General features: G+C 36.0%; 1 protein-coding gene across 1 annotated transcript in view; it reads left to right on the top strand.

Moving 5' to 3' along the window:
• The window catches only part of grm2a (glutamate receptor, metabotropic 2a), a 33409-nt gene extending 17355 nt beyond the window's left edge, over positions 1 to 16054 (top strand). Inside the window, exons 3-6 of the mRNA XM_026261114.1 lie at positions 9211 to 10048; positions 10882 to 11945; positions 14541 to 14718; positions 15629 to 16054. Of these exons, the coding sequence (XP_026116899.1) occupies positions 9211 to 10048; positions 10882 to 11945; positions 14541 to 14718; positions 15629 to 15702 (2154 nt within the window). The 3' untranslated portion in view covers positions 15703 to 16054. The remainder of the gene's footprint in view (positions 1 to 9210; positions 10049 to 10881; positions 11946 to 14540; positions 14719 to 15628) is intronic.
• The last annotated feature ends 670 nt before the right edge of the window (positions 16055 to 16724 follow it).

The following is a 16724-nucleotide window of genomic DNA, read 5'->3' as shown; positions in this document are numbered from 1 at the left end:
TGTATGTCAGTGGATTTTTGATGCTGGAGAAAGCATTATTATGGATTTAAGGTTTAAAGTTAAAATGCATTAATGATGGATGTGTTTCTTACAAGGAAACAAACTCATCTACATCTTTGATGGCCTTAGAGGTGAGTCTATCTATCTAGTGGCGGAGGTGGGATTGTGGCAGCGTTAACTTTTGCTTTAATACAGACCATTTTTATTCCCCATGTTGCTTCCAGTTTTAAATTACTGAGTTAAACTTTAAACAGTGGACAAAAATGGTACTTTGTATTTGACTTGTTGAGAAAAGGTGGACTTTAAACTTTTTTAAGAGAATCTCTTTTGATTTTGGGCATGTATGCAGCTACTTATGCAGCTAATAAGATGTTTTAACTTCAAACGAGTCCTCTATTCACGCTATTGCTTCCTCCAGTGAAAAAGCCCATCTGAATCAGTAGAGGACAAATATGCACAGATAAAGCAACATTTACGCAGCAGTATGCAGCTTATTAGCTATCACTCAGAAAACCCCAGCAACCTCCTAGCTACACTGTAGAAGAAAAAAAAGAACACCACCTGCATAGCAACCACCCTGCAAGCTAGCCAGAGTATTTTCCCTGAATCTCTTTGTGTTGGCTTCAAGGCTATGATAGCATTTCCCTGTTGTTTGAATCCTTAATTAATTTTCTGGCCTTAGTTCTGCTAGAGATGTCCTGCTGGATGGACAAAACACCTCTGGTGAAATATTCAGCTGTTCTCAGCCACCTTCCTGTGTTTTAGCTACTCTCTTTGTACCAAGGATTGTTGCTCCCAGAGAGAAAGCTTCCTGGAAAACTCCCACCGGTGTCTTTGGCCTTCCTAATGAAGCCGCTGTTGCGTGAGAGTCTCTGCATGTGAACTATGAGCTGTGAGCTTCCTCCCACAGCTTTATGCAGAGATACAGGTGTAGAACCTTCATAATTGGTGTCTTACCTTGTTTCATTTCTTGGTATAAAGTGTGCTTATGATTATTGCAACGCAGTTGCAGGCATACCATTTATACTGCTTTTTATCTTTTATCCAAACAGGAAAAAATATTCAAGAGGACCTTGAACTGAACTGAATTCTTAACAATTTTCAACGCTCATGCGAAGCACTGAATAATAATCCTACAGAAGTTGACTTATTTTCTCAGAAAATGCTCAGAGCTCCAAGTTAATTCTTGATTGCCTTCATTCTGTAATCATATCAAGGAACATTTAGCCTCAGGAATAGCTAGTGATTAATTCATTCTGGCAAGTAAAGCTTTATTCGGTCCATTGGAGTTCTTGGCTTTGTGACTGATAATGAAGCAGTATCCTGCACTAATGCTAACAGACTGACGACAAATAAATAAGCAAAGCAGTTCCTCAGTAATGAAATCTTTTAAGTATAAAAGGCTAATGTAGATGATTTCAAACCAACAGTGTAAAGAAAAAATGAGTTGGGTAATTGAGCATTTCACAAGTATGGATGGGCATAGAAAGATGAAAGTCAATTGACTGTGTTCACCATTCTTAGCGAGATTTATAAGGACCCTCTCTGGCTGTTAGAAACATACCATTACCTCTGTCTGCATGACTGAGGCTGTTTATTGGTGCCATAATGAGCAGCAGTTTATCTCTTTAAATGCTTCATCAACACTCAACATCTGTCTAGTAAAATAACACCAGTCAGTTTTTATAAAGACCTCGTTAAAATGGTTTGATGAACTTAGAGTATACAGTGGTGGGCAAAATTTTAAGTCAGTTATTTCTATCTTTTGCTGTAGTGTGTCAGTAGGAAATATCAATTTATGTTTCCAAATATTAATTTAGCCATGCATTATAATAATCCAGTGAGATTTATCTTTGCACAATGAGTCTGACAACAGCCAGTGCTCCACACAGAGATCTGATCTGATCATCATCAAGTCTGTCTGGAATAACATGAAGAAACAGAACAAACTGAGACAGACTCAATCCAGAAGAACTGTGGCAATGTCTCCAAGACACTTCAAGAAACCTCCCTGCAAAGCTACCTAAAAGACATATAAGCATGAGAGCAAAAGCTGCTTTAAACGCAAAGGATTCTTCAAGCATTTTGGAGACGTTGCCACAGTTCTTCTGGATTGAGTCTGTCTCGGTTTGTTCTGTTTCTTCATGTTATTCCATGTCAAAATTAATGTTTGGAAATTTCAACTGATATTTCACATTTAGACTATTACAATAAATAATCTGTGATTCATGTGCTGAATGATCATTGAGACTGTGAGAGTGAGCCTTGGCTGATGGTTAGTGTCTTTGATGCCACCTAAAGGGCACATGAAAGTAAAGACCCCTGTCAGAAAGACAGTGAGCCTGAGCAAGAGAGTCCTCTGTCAGGCTGGGGTGAAGGATCAGGGTTGGATTAGAGAGATCCTCTCCTCTCTAACCGGGTCACACTTCCTCCTGACCAAAGACATTCACAGCTGTTGCCTGGCAACAGAACTATTCAAAATCTCAGATGTGGAATCCACCTCCTCTTGATGTAGAGGCAGACAAAGCTGCTCAAGAGATGTCACTGCAGCGTTAGTCCATCATTCATAACATTCTCCGTGTCACTAATATTCTCTTTGCCAGCGCCGAAGCTGTCATTCTTCATCATCATTATCACTGATGACAGCAGCATTATCATAAATATTATTTTGGTCATCATTATCACTGCATTTATCACTGCACTCATATAACATACCTCACACAAATCCCTGCGTGTATGTATTTTTCAGCATGTTATGAGGTTTTATTTATTAGGCCTGACTGTAGTTTTGGGCTGTGTTTAAATGTGCGTGTCTTTGTGATATATTTTCAAAAGTAGGATGAGACAGTCTCTAGGGACAAACAGATCGATTTTTCATGTTAAAAAAGTCATGACATCTTTATGAAAGCAGAAGATTCATGTACATATACAGTAAATCTATCTGATAGAAACCAAATAGACTTTATATCCCTTTTCAAAACAAAAAGCAGTTTAACAGATAACTTTGCCAGTCCAAAGAAGTACATTGTTCTTGTCCAAAGAAGTACATTGTTCTTGTCCATCTTTATTTTTACTGCTTTACATTCTGCAAAAGTGTGTTTAATTTTTTTCCCTTTACTCTGTTTATACATATTTCATAGTAACACTTTCTGTGCTTGGGAACAAATTGATCAGTGGAACCAGTGCTGTGTGTGATATGAAATATGGAATGAATGTGTGATAAAACAAGCACAATGTGTTACATCCATGAGTTAAAAGAGCATCAGTGAGTGAGAAATGAGTGGGAGAATGTCTGTGAATTAATGAGTATTCGGATCAATTTATTCTTAAGCTATATACATATCGGTACTGGATATCAATGGAAAAATTTCTATTTTTTTCTTCTTGCTCTACCTCTTATTTTGCTGCTTTGCCCTCGGTGTGAGTCTCTCTCTGCTGTGATGTTTCAGTCTCTTGGATTATAGAGGAAGCCGAAATCACAGATTTCCTTAAAGAGCCTGTGAGTCATTGGACCAATATTCTGAGTTATCTCCAGCTCATCTTGGATCTAGTGTGAGCAGAAGGTCCCAGAGCCTTACAAACAAGGTTACTACAATGTAATCTCTCACGCTCTCTCCCTTTACCTCTCTATCAGTCTCTATTCTCCATTTTCCTCTCTTTTTTTGCCTCTGGATCATTTCTCCTCTAAAATCAATATGAAGTCAATATGAAGGCAGCTCAGAGGGTGTACAGATAGAGTGTCTGACAGCAGGCCAGTGTTAGACAGCTGTGCAAATGAATAAGACATGAGATAAGGACACTATCAGACTGCAAACATGACTTTATGGGAAAGTTTTTACATGCTCATCATTCTCATAATTTTACATGCTAATATATATATATATATATATATTATGTTTTTGACTGATTGGGGAAACTTTGTTAAAGAGAAAAACTAAAATTATTTAGTGTTAAAACGAATAAATAAATAAATAAATAAATAAATAAAACATGTTTACACTACTAGTTAAAAAAATGTATTAATTAAGATTTCATGTTTTTGAAAGAAGGTTTTTTTGCTTACCAAGGCTGCATTTATTTGATCAAAAATACAGTAACAAAATGTATATTGTAAGATTTTACAATTTAAAATAACTGTTTTCTATTATAATATTTTTTAAATGTAATTTATTTTTATGATGGCTAAACTGAATTTTCAGCAGCCATTGACATGAAAATGTATTTCATAACGGGATAATTGGATGCTGTATGTTAATATGAAACATACAGAATGTCCACTTCTTTCGACAAAAGCAAATCCCACTGTGCAAGAGCCATCCTTTCCTGAAGAATAATTAATCCACTTAACAACTGAATCTTCCGTCTGCAAATCCATGTGGCTGGTGATTTTCTTAATTAAATCCTAGGCTGTGTCTTGAAGGCATACTTTCAGCATCATGACATTATGAAAAAGGGCATTAGCTCCATATCTAATGTGTTTAAGTCACACAAAGCCATTTGGTATAATAGAAAAGCGACCCACGGCTAATCAGCGCTAATCAAATGGATTGAAATGCTCCTCAAAATATGATTGAAATTCCTGTTCAGAACATTATGCTGCTACTGTAACTTCTGTGACCAATTTGAATTATTTTGAAACCTTTGAAGATCTTTCAGTATCTGGGCACTGATATCTGTTTCAAAATATGTCATCCCATTCGTTCATTAATATTTCTTTCTAACATAAGCAATACTCTTACTTTTGATCAAACTTAATGTTACTCTTGGTATAAAACTGTGTGTATGTAGATACTGTTACAGTGTACAGTGGTGCTACCGTTTCCAAAAAACATTGGGTATGTTGGATCCTTTAATATATTTATGGAAGTGAATGCTAAAACTCTTGATAGGTGAAAATGATCTCTAATTGCATTATGAATGGCTGCTTTCTGCTGTAGTGCAAGACAAATTTAATTAGAGAGGAGCAACATTTGCATTAAAAATCCTGAACCGTAATCAATAAATATCCATAAGCACCTGCATGCACTTTAGACTGATGGCAGTGAATTTGAAGCTAGTACAAAGCTGCCTAATGAATACAAGACTGCTATTAAATCTAATTTAAGAGCAAATTAGAAAATGGACTATAATTAAGAGGTGATTAGAGCATAGACTATAATTCAGATAATTACTGATAGTCTCCAGTTATAGTTTTGAAACACCCATGAAGTCTTACTTAGATACACGTTATATTGTTATGTTTTATCCATTTAAATTGAGTATTAAATAAATATGTTGTTGATTTCACCTTGCTTGTTTCTTTCTTGTTTTTTTTATATCAAGCAGTGGCATCAAAGTAAGGGTGTGTGAATAGAGAGGACATAAAGGAAAGCAGAAAGCAAATCTAATATGTTTAAACACAGACAGTCTGGTCTTTTCACAGAAGGAGGGTTTTTGTTTAAGTTAATGTTATATGACATTGAACCATCAGAAAGGCTGAGGTAGGGAAACTCTGGGGAAACAAAGTAACAACATTAACCTCTGCTTTTCAAAGGCACCTTGTTATTTTTTTAACCTGACTTGTTTCTATAGCAACAGATATGAAAAATATATGCTGAACTTTCTATATTGCGTCTCTTGGAGAACTGTAAAAATGCAGCTGGAAATTCTTATTATTGAGATAACTGAATCTGTGCATAACAGAGATATGATAGAGGATCTAAAATATCTGTAGCATTTCATAATTCTGGTTTCACCTTTTATTATTAAAATACATCTGATCTAATGTTAGTTTCATTTATTAATTGTTATTACACAGAATACATAATTATGATTGGCCAATCATGTCACTCAACATATCTGATATTTTCTAAAATAATCAACTTCATTCAGTATGTATCAGTGCAATCTCTTGTTAAATTACTTCAGAGGATATTTCAAAGGGATATTTCATTATGTTAAAATGTAAAAAGTTATGTTACTACTTATTCCAACCATATGTATTTTTTATTTTTGTATGTACTGTCCCTTTAACTATCTATCTGTCTATATATATATATATATATATATATATATATATATATATATATATATATATATATATATATTAGGGATGCACGATAATATCGGCACAATATCGGTATCGGCCGATAAAAGCTTAAAATGACCATTATCGGTATCGGCCGATATGAATATTTCTGCCGATGAGCCAAACCGATATTCTCCAAGTGAAATAATTGACCTGTTTTTCAGATGTGAATGTCTGTCTACATTTGTAAAGTAATAAATTTATGGTAGAATCAGTACAGAAGAGATACATGGATTTCTCTTCAGTAAAATTAAAGTTTAAATATATCAGTATATATTTGTATATATATCGATATCGGTATCGGCATCGGCCAAAATTATTTTGAAAATATCGGCATATCGAATATCGGCCAAAATCCAATATCGTGCATCCCTAATATATATATATATATATATATATATATATATATATATATATATATATATATATATTATATTATCTTTTTTTTTTTTTTTGCAATGTTTGTCTTAGTGCTAGCCAGGCCAATTGTACATTAAATAATCCTAGCTTTCAATTTACAGACAATATTCTAAAATTGCATTTATTTGTTGGGCAGTTGTTTAAATAGTTTAAAAGGTCACCCTGTTGTTGTATAACCAATAATGTTAGTGATATGACTGCACTGACATGATTGGATGAGAACAAAGCTAGAACTGAATTAAGCTGGATGGTGACACTATTGTCTTCTGTGGAGCTGCTTTATAGCTGAATTGAACTTGTTTCAAAAATGATGAACTTTACTTTGGTATTGATCGAAACTGAACCCGCACTGAACTGACTTGAACTTAATACTAACACTATTGTCATTTCTATAGCTGCTTTACCTCAGAATTCGAATTGTCTCCTAAATAGTGTTTCCAAAATAGTTTTACTGTTTATTACTGTCAAGCAGCTTACAATACAGTCTGTATTGTATGAAGAGCTAAAGAAATAAAAGTAACTTGAATTATTTTGCAATAATGACTAGTACAAGCTTTTTAATGGATAGTAGAAATTTTTGCCCCATCTGTGACACATAGTCAAAAGTGACATTAATATTGATTCCATGCATTAGCAACCACAGAATAATATGAAAACTGCTCTTGTATGCATTCTTGAGGCACAGTACTTACATAAGTAGGGCAGTGTGCAAATGAAGTTCTACTACCCTCATAACAGACATTTCTAAATGGCTGTTTAAGTGAAAGTACATGAGGTAAGGCAGGTACTTTAATAATTTGTTGCGTTTTGTTTGAAGGAAAAAGCCTTCATCTGGAAGATGTGAAGCGCAGGTTTTGGCCTTGGTGTTTAATATCTCTTGGCTTTATTCCATTTTTGCTTACAAACATTGGCTGGTAATCTCTTTATTTGCCTGATCTTTATTCCACCATGTATTTTGCACACAGCTATAGTCACAGTTATTAGGAGATTTGTTAGGATTACTTTCTCTAAGACGTTTTTCTTTATTTGTTGTTCTATAATGAAAAGGAATACATGTATGTTTTTCTATCTTTGAAAGCGTCTTTAGTTATACTGAAATGGCTATGGGGGTACGAAATACAAAAAAACTTGGGAAGTACTGCATTAAAATAAAACTTTTTAATTGGGATAGCACACAGAAAATAATCTCTTTGTATTTCTCTCTTTTTTATGAAACCTTTTCTTTTGTGTATGAGACTTTGCATATTCATGGTGTTCTGGATTTGGAAGTTTGGGCGATGTTGAATATGTGAAGCTGTAAGTCAGATGACAATCACACGTTATGCAGTGTTGATATACAGAACAAAGAAATCTTGAAGAGCTTTCTTTTCTGCTGCTGGCATCTTCATGCTGACTTTCCCTTAGGTTTCTGAGTACCTGCCTGAGGCACAGACCAGTCAGACTCCATTGCATATCATATGATCAAAACTCTCAGACAGAGCTGGCAGAAGTGTCTCAGGTTTACAGAGTGAAGTGATTCACTGTGCAATATCATATACTGTACATCTAGTGCTTAAGTGTCCTTCAGCTCCTAGCTGCTCAAAGAACTCTCTCATAGATTTATCATACAGTTTTAGTACATGTATCTTTACAAATAAACCACCAATATGACAAATTTAATAACTGCAAGAATAGAGAGTCATAGTTTCACGAACTGCCGCTGACAATGAAGCACCCACATCAAATATAGAGAAGTTTACTGGGTCATTTCCTTGGGACTGCTCTTATTTCACTTGTGAAAACAGAAATGCAAAGTGTTGCCATTAGGGTTCTCAGAGATCAGACAAGTGAGAAGGGTGAGACTAATCGCTGCAGTATGCTAAGCATCTGGTGATAACTGCCTTAATTTGTGTTATCAGAGGAATTACATTCTCGTGCTTAGACTTACTGTATGTACCAGACCTACTACAGAAGTACTGTATGTTAAAACTATGTTTTTATTATTATTGTTATTATAATTTTTATTTAAAAAATGTACCTGTGAAACGGCCACTTTTCAGCTTTTTTCTGTAAATGATGCCAGATGATTATACATTCTGTTCCATGCACTATGGCATAATACATTAACTACGATAACACCAAAAGATAAAAAAGGCTTCATATAGGGTTAGAGACTTTAATATTTGTTTGTGTTTTGAATTTTATATTGTTAAATGTTTTTTTTTTTTTTTGTCTGAATAAAAGTGATCAGAATGAAAGTTTTTCCTGCAATGTATAGTCATAAGAACAAAATACATGCATTTGTGTGTGTGTGTGTGGTTCAGAAGTTTGGGGTCAGTGCAATTATTTAAAAATTTTCAGAAATTCTCACCAAGGCTGCATTTTTTACATCCAAAACACAGTAAAACAGATATTATATATATATTTAATTATTTTGAAATATAATTTATTTATTTGATGGCAAAGCTGAATTTTCCGCAGCCATTATTCCTCTCTTAAGTGTCACAATATCCTTCATCATTTCATTCTAATATGCTGATTAGGAGCTCAAGAAAAATGTCTTCTTAAAAGTTTTGTCATTTTAATGCATCCTTGCTGAAAGGGAAGTAAAATAAAATAAATTTGATCACACAGTGTAAGAGAATTGTACTGACAGCCAACACCTGTGAATCACAGTGAAATAGTGTAACCATTTACACACTTCAGTAGTTTTTCATCACAGTTTTTCATTTGTCCTTTTGCAGGTGGCCAATCTCCTGCGTCTTTTCCAGATTCCTCAGATCAGTTATGCCTCCACCAGTGCAAAACTGAGCGACAAATCCCGTTATGATTACTTTGCCCGGACTGTACCCCCGGACTTCTACCAAGCTAAAGCTATAGCTGAGATCCTGCGCTATTTTAACTGGACTTACGTCTCCACGGTTGCCTCAGAGGGCGATTACGGCGAGACGGGTATCGACGCCTTTCAGCAAGAGGCCCGGGCCTTGCAAATCTGCATTGCTACGTCCGCCAAGGTCAGTCGCTCCATGGACCGCTACAGTTACGATGGAATAATCAGATCTCTGTTGCAGAAATCCAACGCTAAAGTAGTTATCCTCTTCACCAGAAGTGAAGACGCAAGAGAGCTCCTGGTTGCAGCGAAGCGCATGAACGTGTCCTTCATCTGGGTGGCCAGTGATGGTTGGGGGGCGCAAGAGAGTGTGGTTAGAGGGAGTGAAAATGTAGCGGATGGAGCTTTTACCATTGAGCTTGCATCTTATCTGATCCCTGAATTTGCAACATACTTCACAAACCTCAATCCTTACAACAACACACGTAACCCCTGGTTCAGAGAGTTCTGGGAAAATCGCTTTCAGTGCAGCCTGCATGACATTAATTGTGGGAAGCATTCTCTCCGCGATGGCAAATTCGAGCAGGAGTCCAAGATCATGTTCGTGGTGAATGCTGTCTTTGCTATGGCCCATGCTCTTCACAACATGAGGCAAGCAGTGTGCTCAAACTCCACCAAACTCTGCAGTGCCATGAAACCAGTCAATGGAAAAAAGCTGTACAAGGACTACATCCTGAAGACAAAATTTGACGGTCAGTTTTATCTTAAATATTTTGTAGTTTTTTTATATTCTGTTATTATTTATTCACCTTTGTGTAATTCCAATTCCATAGAATTTTCTTATGGATGGCTCCCTATATGCAGTTTTCAATCATCTTGAATTCTGGCATATCGATTCACGTTCACCACATGGAATTATGTTAATATTTGCACTCATCCAATAGTTTAAATCTCAAAGCAAACACTGATTGAGCAGTATATCGAAGAAATCAGTTTGAAAGATAAATGGATCTTAGTTTTCCTAAGGGGAATACTGCTGCTGTAAAATAGATTACACTAATGCATGAATGCAATATATGACCTGCGTACAGACTAAGTGTTTTATTACATGCATTAGCCTCATTAGCCCCATGCTAACTTCTAAATGATTTAAACCAGTACAAGCATGGATGTATATTAAATGTCTGTGCTGAGTGGTCAATTGCTCGTATTAGGGAACTAATGGGAATCTGTCAGGTTCCTATAGCTATTCTTGATCTATTTTTTAATCTTTTCGCCATCTGACTGCTTTTGCACGTTGTTCCTCCAAGAATGCCAAATTACATCATAGAAACCAGGCAATGTATCAACCTCCTGACCTCAATTATGTAAATGTACATTCGCACCTGAGTCCATTGCATCTACAAACTTAATGAGAAATGTGCAGGACAGGACGCTGAAGAAAGCATGGTGGACTGACAATAAGAAGGTCTTTCTGGGTTGTATATTTTCTGCTTACATAGAAAAACATGTTGCTGCTGTAAAATATCTATTCATTTGTTGCCAAGAATGTAAATAAATTATGTTTATCACTTTATGTCCGTAGCTCCATTTCGCCCAGCTGATACCGAGAACAATGTTCACTTCGATGTTTATGGAGACAGTCTGGGCCGCTACAACATCTTCCATTATCACAAAGAGAATAACGAATACGTATATAGGAAAGTGGGATACTGGGCTCAGGATTTAACTCTGAACACGAGCCTGATTCCTTGGGAAAGCCAAGTGGTGCCCACATCCCAGTGCAGCGACCCATGTAGGAAAAATGAAATAAAGAGCATGCAGCCTGGTGATGTCTGCTGTTGGATTTGCATCCCCTGCCAGCCCTACCAGTACCTTCTGGATGAATTCACTTGTGCGGATTGTAGCTTCGGACAGTGGCCTTTGGACAATCTCACGGGGTGTTACAATTTACCCGAGGAGTACATTCATTGGGAGGACGCTTGGGCGATTGGGCCGGTCACCATTGCTTGCCTTGGCATGCTCTGCACACTCTTTGTCATTGGCCTCTTCTTAAAGAACAATGAGACACCGGTGGTGAAAGCTAGTGGACGTGAGCTCTCCTATATTCTTCTCATAGGTGTCCTACTTTGCTATTTCATGACCTTCATCTACATCAGCAAACCTTCTGCTGTAGTGTGCACGTTACGGCGACTTGGCCTGGGAACTTCCTTTGCCGTTTGCTACTCCGCATTGCTGACCAAGACCAATCGCATCGCTCGGATTTTCAACGGCGTTAAGGATGGAGCTCAAAGGCCGAGGTTCATCAGTCCAGCTTCGCAGGTGGCCATCTGTGCTGGTCTTATTTCCTGTCAGCTCCTGGTAGTGGTGGTCTGGCTTCTGGTTGAGGCTCCTGGGGTGAGAAAGGAGGTCAGTCCTGAAAGAAGAGACGTGGTGACACTGAAGTGCAACAGCAAGGACTCTAGCATGTTGATGTCTTTAACCTACAACTGTGTCCTCATCATCCTCTGTACCTTTTACGCCTTTAAGACTCGAAAGTGCCCAGAGAACTTCAATGAAGCCAAGTTCATTGGCTTCACCATGTACACCACGTGCATAATCTGGCTGGCTTTCCAGCCAATCTTCTATGTTACTGCCAGTGACTATAGGGTAAGTAAATATGAACGGTACAAATGCATGGTACATATTGCAGCAATAGCCCACCAACAACAACCAAAAGCTTGTCAACTTAAAAAAATAATAATTTATTTAAAAATTATTAAAAAATTAATAATAGCCTCTAAATCAGGGCTTTATGTAAGCATCAAAATTAAATGTCTTAAGCACCCTACATCCATAATGAGTGTAATTTAATTTAATTTAATAATAAATAATGATCAAATAAAAAAATAGAAAGAAAAAAGAAATTGAGCCTTAAACATCTTACCATGTGTGTATACATGTATATAATAATATTGCACAATAAAACCAGCATGTCAAAAACAATCATTTTGAAAGTATCATTTAACGGTTTCCCTGAAAATTTCAGTTTGCTCAGCCTAGTGGAGTTTTGGTTCTGCTAGTCTCCCTCAGTGTTGATAATGAATGCTTTCCCTGAGTGTTCTGTATAACAATGTGATTTCCTTGAGAAGTAAATCTTGTGCCGGGGGGATATTACCGGCTCTCCTCTGGGAATAGATATCAGAGGGGCTGTTTCAAATCACACTGCACACACAATGACAGCATGGAATATATTTCATCATTTAGATAATGAGCTTCTCTTATAACCCTTAATCACTTTCTGACATTGACTTTATCCTTTATTTTTAGCATATATACAATTTCCCTGAGAGCAAGAGTCTAAGAGTTTGGCTGATTGATTTTTTTTTGTTACCATACCTGCCAATTCAGATGGCAGATATGAAATCTCTTTGATCACCTGTCTTTTGCGCTGATGAAAGGAGAAGCTCACATTTCATGTTGCTCAAAAGCTGTTCAATGTAGAACAAAGAAAGTGGGGATATTTCATCCCAGCAAATGACTAGCCTATGAAAACATGCTATTCAATTGGTCTGAGTATCCTTCACTCAAGTGCCTCAGGACAGGAACTATTCAATAAACACCTTTTCACTTTTGAAGCACATTTTTACAGCCCTTTGACACGTGCATTACATTTTTAAAAATCTAATTAAAAATATCTTAAGGTTTATTTTCAGTTCTAATTATTATCTAATATTATTAGTAATATTTGGTTGGTTGAAATTGTACTTTAGTAAAAATCATGACTCAAAACTTTACAGTGGAGCACAAATTACACATATATACACATCCTTGCAGTAGAGCTCAGTACTTGTAAAGACACAGCCACTATATTGAATTTGGATGCTTTGGTAAGCAAAAAGACGGACAGAAATGTGATCTTGTGATGTTAATGACTGTAGGATGTTATATATCATCTATAAAGACAAAAAGAGACTAAAAGACATTGTGAGAGAAAAGGGAATATCCTTGCGTTTTGATTGGACAGGGTGTCATTCTCTGTTCAGGGTTTCTGGGTTTTATAAATGTGTGTGTGCGAGTGTGAGGTGATGTGTTAGAGCATGGGAGGATGATTCCCAGCTGGGGCCTGTGCTCAAAAAGCAAGGTGTGCCTTAGAGACCGAGACCTCGCCACACTCCCACACACACTCTACAGCCTCATTATGCTCAAATATCATTTTACTTCTATCATCTTTGATTCTCATCTCCAAACTACAATATACAGCAGAAAAGGCACACACTGCTTGTAAGATTAATATAATAAATCTTCAGAATCAGACATACAACAAAAATGTGGAACCAAAATAAAAAACATAGTGGGGCCAATACAAAAAAACATTCAGTGTGATATCCTATATGAAAACTGCATGTTTATGAAGACAAGGGCAAGGGTTGCTGGGAAAGCATCTATAAGACCTTTTCAAGCAAGCTCCCCTCTGAATGATGCATTATTTAAAAGCACTTTGGTTTATGCAAGCACATTGCTGCTTTCACAGAAACACTTTCAAATTTATCGTATTGAAAGAAAAAAAATAGAATGAGCAACTCTTTGTTCCTTTGGCATTGAGAGGAAAACTCTAATTCATCACAGCTGAACCCTGTATTGCAATTATTTAACAAGGTCATATTGAAGTTTCTCCAGTTCTGTGACCCTGAGAGGGCTGTTGTTAACCATGTTTTGTGATCAAGTTCAGATCAAAACAAGCAGTGGCTAGCTGTTCAGTAAACTTTTTTATAATGAAAATCCTCCTGTTGCTCAACTCAAAGAGCATAGCAATGGCAAGGCCATGGGTTTGAAATCCAATACATATATTACTGATAAAAAATTATAGCTTGAATGCACTTCGATTTGGATAAAAGCATCTGCCAAATTAAATGTACAACAATACAAGCCAACATCTCATCAAAAATATTGAAAATCCTAGAAACAGTTCCTGTTTATTCACCCCCTCTCTCTTCAAAATGTTATCTGGTGATGCATGTCTCTAATACCTGTATTAGTATGCATGAGGTTGCTCATACATGGCACTAAACCTGCTTTGCACAGGGATATATCCTCTTAAGATACATTTTCAGCTGCATAGGTTTTGGAAACACTTTTGAATTGAGTTCAATGGAAAAATAAATGCAATCCCATGTTAAGATCCCTGATGAATATGAGTCAGTCAGGTGCTATCACTGTGCAAACGTAGAGGTGGTGTAATCACTTTTTTGTGTACTCTCTCAGGTGCAGACCACTACCATGTGCATCTCTGTGAGTCTGAGCGGTTCAGTAGTGCTGGGCTGCCTCTTCGCTCCCAAGATCCACATCATCCTCTTTCAGCCCCAGAAGAACGTGACCACGCTCAGAGTGGCCACCACTCGATTCAGTGTGACCACTGGCCCTGGCTCCAGCTTCTCTCAAGGTACAGTAGTGTTTATGATCTCAATCTTTAATACATCAGAATCATGAATATAATCCATAGCAGCTCTTTAAATCTAACATATTGATTAACTGCTGTCACCCATATTGAAAAATATGGTTTGCCAATGTCTGAACCGCCATCAGAAATGAAAGATATTGATCAAAATATTCAGTGCTGTATGATGGCAGAGTAATATTGGAAAATAAACATAACGTATCATTGATTCTGTGAGAGCAGGTATTTGGCTTTATTGCATTGCACTGATACTTCTACTGTAGCACTGAAGCTGAAGTTTTGGATAGAGTACATATTGTATGTAAATCTCACGAAATGGTTCAATAAAATATTTCACCTCAAAGTGACAAATAAATTACATTATTTTATTTATTTATTTATTTTTTGCATTATGATACAGAAAATTACTCTTATTACCATAATGCAAAAATACAAATTCTCATTTGTGGTACAGCTCTTAAGCAGTGCTGCATTATTTATTTTTTATACATTATATATATATATGTATGTATGTATATATATGTATGTATAAATATATTTGTGGTATATATATATATATATATATATATATATATATATATATATATATATATATATATATATATATATATATATATACCACAGTGATTTATGCTGCATTGCAGTAATAGATATGTAAGGAGGATTGAGAATGGAAATGACATTACAGTAAAAAATAAAAAATAAATAGCAAAACAGTGAGGAAAAATAGTTTCAGTTAATTGTGTTTTAGTTTTTTTTAATCAAACTGTATAGAGCACCTCATATGTCTTGTGGGGGGAAAAAAATCACCCACATACTTGAAAACATCTATTGAATGGCAGTGGTAATAACTGTGATTTACAATAACTTTGTGTTATTAACTATGTCTTTACAGCCTCGGCCTCCAACACCGTGCCTACAGTATGTAATGGCAGAGAGGTAGTGGACTCAACAACATCCTCACTCTGAGAAACAGGATTCCTGTTTGATTGCCAAATGCGGTATACAGATAAATCTTATCTTCACTAGTCATGAAATCAAGTGTTTGCTAATGTTGAGGAGGCTATTCGTAATAACGAATGCCTGTTATGTTGTTCTCAACGTGCTGTGAGTACAATATCCCATTTTGTTTCTCTCTCTCTTTCTCTCTCTGACTAGTTAGATAATATCAGTAGGATGCCAGTTTAAACTCTTTTTATGGAAAACATAATAAAGTATTGTTTAAGATATGGAGTAAAAATATAGTAAATCTGTTTAAAGTATTATATACAAGATGTTTTTATTGTAGATTTATGGTGATTCTGGTTTGTGCTTTCTTGTAATTTATGTAAATAAAATGTGTTTTATATGAATACAAGCTCTCCTGGTTGATTACTTGTACATTGGAAAAAAATTACACACATCAGCATTGAAGGGTCAAATATTTACACAAATGTTCATGACATAGAATAAAAAGTTGTGTATTGTCCCCATCTAGAGGATATAGTTGCTCATTACATCAAATTGAGTGAGGTCAACTTTTATGTTGCTAATTTGGTCCACCGTGCACCGAGTGACCTTTTTTATAATATAGGTGATATGCAAATGCAATAAATTATGCACCCAATTTTGTTTCATGAAGTAATTTAGGTTGCTACCATGTTGGAAAATAAGTAAACCATTAAGAAAAATAAAAAGACAAAATTTAGCAAATACTGCTATTACCGCACTGCATATTTAATGCACATACAGCAGTCTACTGAAGAAGAGTCATGTCTCATAGACAAAGTATCATATTTATATATCCTAAATCTTTAATAATAACAATGCTCACATATGTGGCCTATCACAGTCTGACTGGTGTTACAGAAAGGGTCAATTATATTCACCGAGTTGCACACTCAATCATTTGTGGCGAAATGACAAAAAGGAAATTGTCCTTTCAACCTGATACATTGATCTTTGCGATGGTTACATCTGCGGTCATTTTATTTTTTATTTATTTTTTATTT

Source organism: Carassius auratus, chromosome 6, assembly GCF_003368295.1.
Source record: "Carassius auratus strain Wakin chromosome 6, ASM336829v1, whole genome shotgun sequence".
Classification (NCBI taxonomy): Eukaryota; Metazoa; Chordata; class Actinopteri; order Cypriniformes; family Cyprinidae; genus Carassius; species Carassius auratus.
The sequence above is the reverse complement of the archived record's forward strand: the minus strand, read 5'-3'. Positions and strand labels throughout refer to the sequence as shown.